The sequence below is a fragment of the Hetaerina americana genome, unplaced genomic scaffold (genome assembly GCF_022747635.1).
Source record: "Hetaerina americana unplaced genomic scaffold, ioHetAmer1.1.p SCAF_2, whole genome shotgun sequence".
Lineage (NCBI taxonomy): Eukaryota > Metazoa > Arthropoda > Insecta > Odonata > Calopterygidae > Hetaerina > Hetaerina americana.
The window spans coordinates 92,307,856-92,313,149 of NW_027286763.1; the positions used below are offsets into that span (position 1 = coordinate 92,307,856).

The 5,294-nt window shown below is 34.2% G+C and overlaps 1 protein-coding gene across 3 annotated transcripts in view; it reads left to right on the top strand.

Moving 5' to 3' along the window:
- Nucleotides 1-5,013, top strand: part of Actn (alpha actinin) — an 80,398-nt gene extending 75,385 nt beyond the window's left edge. For all 3 annotated transcript variants that reach the window (XM_071585775.1, XM_071585773.1, XM_071585774.1), the window contains 3 exons: nucleotides 583-708; nucleotides 3,621-3,779; nucleotides 4,181-5,013. In XM_071585775.1, coding sequence (XP_071441876.1) covers nucleotides 583-708; nucleotides 3,621-3,779; nucleotides 4,181-4,339 — 444 coding nt within the window. In that variant the 3' untranslated portion in view covers nucleotides 4,340-5,013. The remainder of the gene's footprint in view (nucleotides 1-582; nucleotides 709-3,620; nucleotides 3,780-4,180) is intronic.
- Nucleotides 5,014-5,294: the final 281 nt, after the last annotated feature.

Below are 5,294 nucleotides of genomic sequence, written 5' to 3' on the forward strand. Positions count from 1 at the left end.
TATTGGTGTCTAAACAAAGTTTAGTTGGAGTATATAATTCCATAAGCATTAGTGTTATTAGATCTTATACATTCCTGAGATTCTATTAAGGCTTCTGAATGTGCATTTATGGATGGCATTGTGGAAAAAATATGAAAGTTACTCTTAATGTAGCTAATATACTAAGGAACATTAGACTATTTACTTAGTTTGTTATATTCTAATCACTTTTATTACAATGTTAAAGTTATTTTTTCTTAAATCCATGTTCATGCATACAAAAAACAAGAAGAGAACAAATATATGTAAAATCTTTCTCCCTCTATAATAGTCATCTTTACTGATTAGCCTACTTCTGTTTAATTTTTCCGTGTAATTCTCATCACAATGTATGACGGACATTTGGTCATTATCATTTCCTTTTAATTTTTGCTAATGATATTTCTTATTGCCATGAATCATCAAGGTAAATGAAATTCACCAAGCAATGGCCAGTAACCATTTAAAGGCATTCATTTGGGTGTAGTATTTAAATTATGTCAAAAGTTTGAATTTATTAACTGTTTATTGATTAAGCTATTTAATTGTATATTAAATTTCTAGGAGCATTTGAATGAATTCCGCAGCAGTTTCAATCATTTTGATAAGAACCGCACAGGCCGCCTAACACCTGAAGAATTTAAGTCCTGTCTTGTCAGTCTTGGTTACAGCATAGGCAAGGATAGACAGGTAAGCTCGTAATATTTTCTTCTTTTGCAATAACATTTTTAATCCTGTCTACTTTGAAGTAGTGATTGAATTCCTCTATGAGTTTGCCTACGCATGTGTCTATGATAAAATGATGGTGGTAAATGGATCTCAGGATGTAAGCGTTCAAGTGTACACCTCAACTGTAAAAGTATATTTGGTAGGGGTGTATGCTGCAATACCATTTTGAAACCCAATATACATATAATTAACAATTAATGAGGAGGCCTCAGATGAGTGAATGTATTTTGGAACATATTTTTATTAAAAGATGGTTAAGTTAAGCTATCGAGGCGTCCTCTTGATAAGATAATGCCTTCTTGATAAGAGGACGCCTCGATAGCTTAACTGGCTAAAGCACTCGAACAGACTTGAGGGATCTGAGTTCGAATCCTGGTCAAGGCGAATGATTTTTACACTCTGAAATTGTTGCATTGAAATGAATATTAGCAGATGACTCCGCTAAAAGTGACTGTTGTGGCAACTCCTGCAGTTTCTTTGGAATTAATGTGTAACTTGTTTAAATCATAATTGCTTTCGCATTTTGACCTTGAAATTAATTCTTTGCACACCATTATTTTTGTAGCCGACTCATCCAATCGTGCTCTCACAATAATTGATGTTTATTGCATCTGGGTCTTTTTTTTTAAAGCACATTTACGGGATAGAGAGAAATTATTGAAAAGAAAATATTTTGTCCTCATTTAAAAAGAGTTTTAAAAGTGCCGTCAATTCAAAGAAAACTTCAAATTATCTCTTTGAAAACAAAATATGAAATGATAATTTATTTTAATTTTGTGAAATCATTCATTCTAAGTTTTTTGCCTGTCTAAATATAAATGGAATTTTGACAGCAGTGTGCATTCTGACTCTCATTCATTCAAAGCACTTTCTTACCATTCTGACGCTCTTGTAATTGACATCTGAGCTATCATGATGCAGCCATGAGCATGCACTGTATTGCATGAACCATTCCAATGGCTCCAGCCAAAGTTTAAGATGGGTGTGTTTGATGCTAAAAATCAGTGATGGAACAACATGGAATAACAATCTCATTTACTAGTGCTTCAAAATGCTTAAACTGGGTGGCCACTCATTTTCTAGAATCTCTGTCCAACTTATTCGAGATATTTTCCCACAAACATGCAGTCTCCCTCCTGATTTTTTCCAAATGTTTCCTGTTTAATTATAATAATCATTTACTGAGTATGTAAACAATATGACCTAATTCTATCTTAATATAGGTGAGAGATGGCTCATGAAATGTGAAATGTTCAGCGAAGGGAAAAGTAGAAGCTACATAAAAGGTCATAGAATTAATTGTATGTATACAGAAAAGGAAAAATTATAAAGCCATATTAGATGTAATAGAAACTCAAAGATATTGAGATAAGGGGGAAAAGTATGTAGATGAGCTAATTGTAAATATATTAGGTCAGCTACCACAGGCATAGAATGTGATATTGGCATGGATAGCTTGGGTCTAGCCGTAGATAGAAAGATATGTTGAAGGACTTTGATAAATGAAGGTGAAAAAGGGAGGCAATAAAGTCAAAAAAAATTAATGGGTAAGGAATCTGGCCGGAAGACTTCATTGTGTCAATCTTGATTCCATCCCATAAATTAGTAAAGAGGCTGTATGTGAGGATGATAGGATTATATGTTTAATCTAGCATGTGGCAAAAGTAGTGAAATCTGATTGAAAGCTTGTGACCCAGGTGCAGAATTTTTTTTTTAATGTGGCAAAATATACAATTAGCCTGAAGGAATAGGCACCTTATTTAAATCCTGTTGGTGAAATAGATGGACAGGTAAGTGTAGGGAAGAGAAAAATGTGATTGAAGTGGCAAACAGGGGACTGAGGCAAGGCTGCCTGTTATTATTAATACTTTTCGGTGTACATATATTGATAGATGTGGTAACTAAAGAAAATATAGTTAAGACTTAATTTTGTATCATAGTGCTGTATGGATCAAAAACCTGGTCCATGAGGCAAGAAGGTAAGCATTCATTAGAGACTTTTATAATGTGATCATGGAGAAATTATTGGACAGAGGAAGACTAATGACTTAAGTTTTAATTGTAAGGGGAAAGTAGGAAGGCCAGTATAAAAAGTAGAATGCAATGTTAGTGGAGAGGAGAAATAAAATGCTTAAGGGCAAAAAGAGGAAGTTCATGTTATTTGTAATAGTTGTTAGAGGACACCCATAACCTAGTTGTAATCGGAATGTAGGTTACTTAGGATGATGATGCATGTGGAATGGCCTACACTACACATGAAGTGTCTCGTAACCCAAAAGGAAATCGTCCTCATCGGAAATTTCTGATTCATGCACCTTTTTGCCCACCAAGTGGCCACTCTGCTTAAGTGAGAATCAGAATGCACCCAAAGTAAGCCATTTATGTATATAACTAGTGTCTTTAGTTATATGGATCAAACAGTAAATATTCCCACCACAGGACAATCAAATGAACATTAGATCATGTGAGCTCTTGAAATTTCTGTACATTTATGAATTTTCCTACTGATGACTTTTTTATTCTCGTAACTCCTTATATTTTCTGTATTTTATTTCAAAACATAAGCTTTTTTGTTCATGAATTTTTTATGTATTTTATTGGCCCTAAATTCTTCACCATAGCCATGAGTGATTATTTTTTCCTGTAGGATAGATAAAGTTTAGCATCATACCTTTGATAGAATTTAAACTCACACACTTACATGCTTATTGTTAGCTGAAAAGTAGCCCATAGAAATGTGTACTCTATCGCACCTCTGCTAGCTAATTTAAGTTTAATGGTTCCTAAAAGTAGAGCATTTTATTGTTTTGAAACTCTACATTGTGTTCAGTTCTGTGTAAGTTATTTACCCATGACTCTTATTTTTTCTTAAGGGTGAGATTGACTTCCAGAGGATTCTTGCTGTGGTCGACCCCAACAACTCAGGGTATGTGCACTTTGATGCTTTCCTCGACTTTATGACTCGCGAATCGACCGACGTAGACACTGCTGAGCAGGTCATCGACTCCTTCCGCATTTTGGCAGGAGATAGGGTAAGTTAATGGTTTTTGTTTATGTTTTGTATATTCTCTCTGAACAGCTATTGAATTGTCATCTGTCTGTACTTTATTTAATTAGATAAGTCTTAAGTGAACACTTAAAAATGCAGACCCGCTATTGCTAGTGAATTTGGGTATCTGAATTTTGAACACTTCAATTTTTAACTGAATATCAATGGTTCACACTCTTTCGAGAGGCAAATGCAGGAAGAGATAGATGTATGCTGAATGATCAATCAAGCTCCAATAAATTATTGTAACATACTTTTAACTAGTTATGCTCTGCAAATTTAAACCATTTTTTCAAGTATTACTATTCATCCTAAAATGTATATTTCAGTAAAAAACCATGCAGCAAGTGATATGCCTGATGTCATATTTTTTTACCATTGTAGCCCTTCATACTTCCTGATGAGCTTCAACGAGAACTTCCACCTGACCAGGCTGAGTACTGCATCCAGCGTATGCCTCCCTACAAGGGACCAAATGCTTTGCCGGGTGCTCTTGACTACATGTCCTTTTCTGCTGCATTATACGGGGAATCAGATTTGTAGTTTGAGGTAGTTTTTTTTGCTGGAGAAGAGAAGAATCTACAAAAACTACTCCACTTGCTTTCTCTATGACTTTTTTTTTAAACCCTCTGGAGCATATTGCCTGTGCAGCTATTGTTTTCCTTTCATTTGTCTTGCAAACCCAAACATGGCTTAATAAAACAATGTAAAATGAGGTATGAAAAGATATTCCATTGCTTCATTGCCATGGAATGATTGGTTTCACCCCTTAGTTTTGGGCATGTTTTGCACCTGTAATAAAGATCATATTGTTTGAAGTGGAGGGACATTATAGTGTTATGTTCATCATTGTACATTATGAAAAAGTAAGCTTGAGCATTGAGTCAGTGGAAATGACCCAATATCAAGAGATACTAACAGATTACCTGACATTTTAACATTGTATAAATAATTGAATGGAGGGTAATAATTTCCAATAAGGGGAATAATACAAGTGAAGATGTTTGTGCAGTAAATTAAGTGCACAAAATGTTTTCTCCATTAGATGTGAGAGGAAAGTTTCTTTCAACGTGAACTCAAATCAAGGGAAATGACAGGTGGTGTTCATGTACATTGGCTAAAATGCCATCAAATGCATGTATTTTTATCTTGTAAAGTTCCTCTCTTAAGTTATTTTAAAGAGCAGCAAATTAAAGCTTCCCCCTTATAAATTGGTATGACTGTCCTTCAAATGATTCTTATATATATCCTTCAAACCTGTACTCTTTTGTATCAACATATCTTGGAATTTTAATCTTAAAATTCAGTAAATGATGGTTAGAAAGCTACAAGTGTTTGTGCTCTAACCTGAGCTTTTCTTGGACTTGTGCATAATACAGTGCTAGATTTTTATGCATACTTGTATCTCCCTGAGATCTGAAGAAAGTGTAAATGATTTTCTCATGTTGATGGTTATTTTTTTTAATAACTAACTTCATTTTGGAAATGAAAATATATA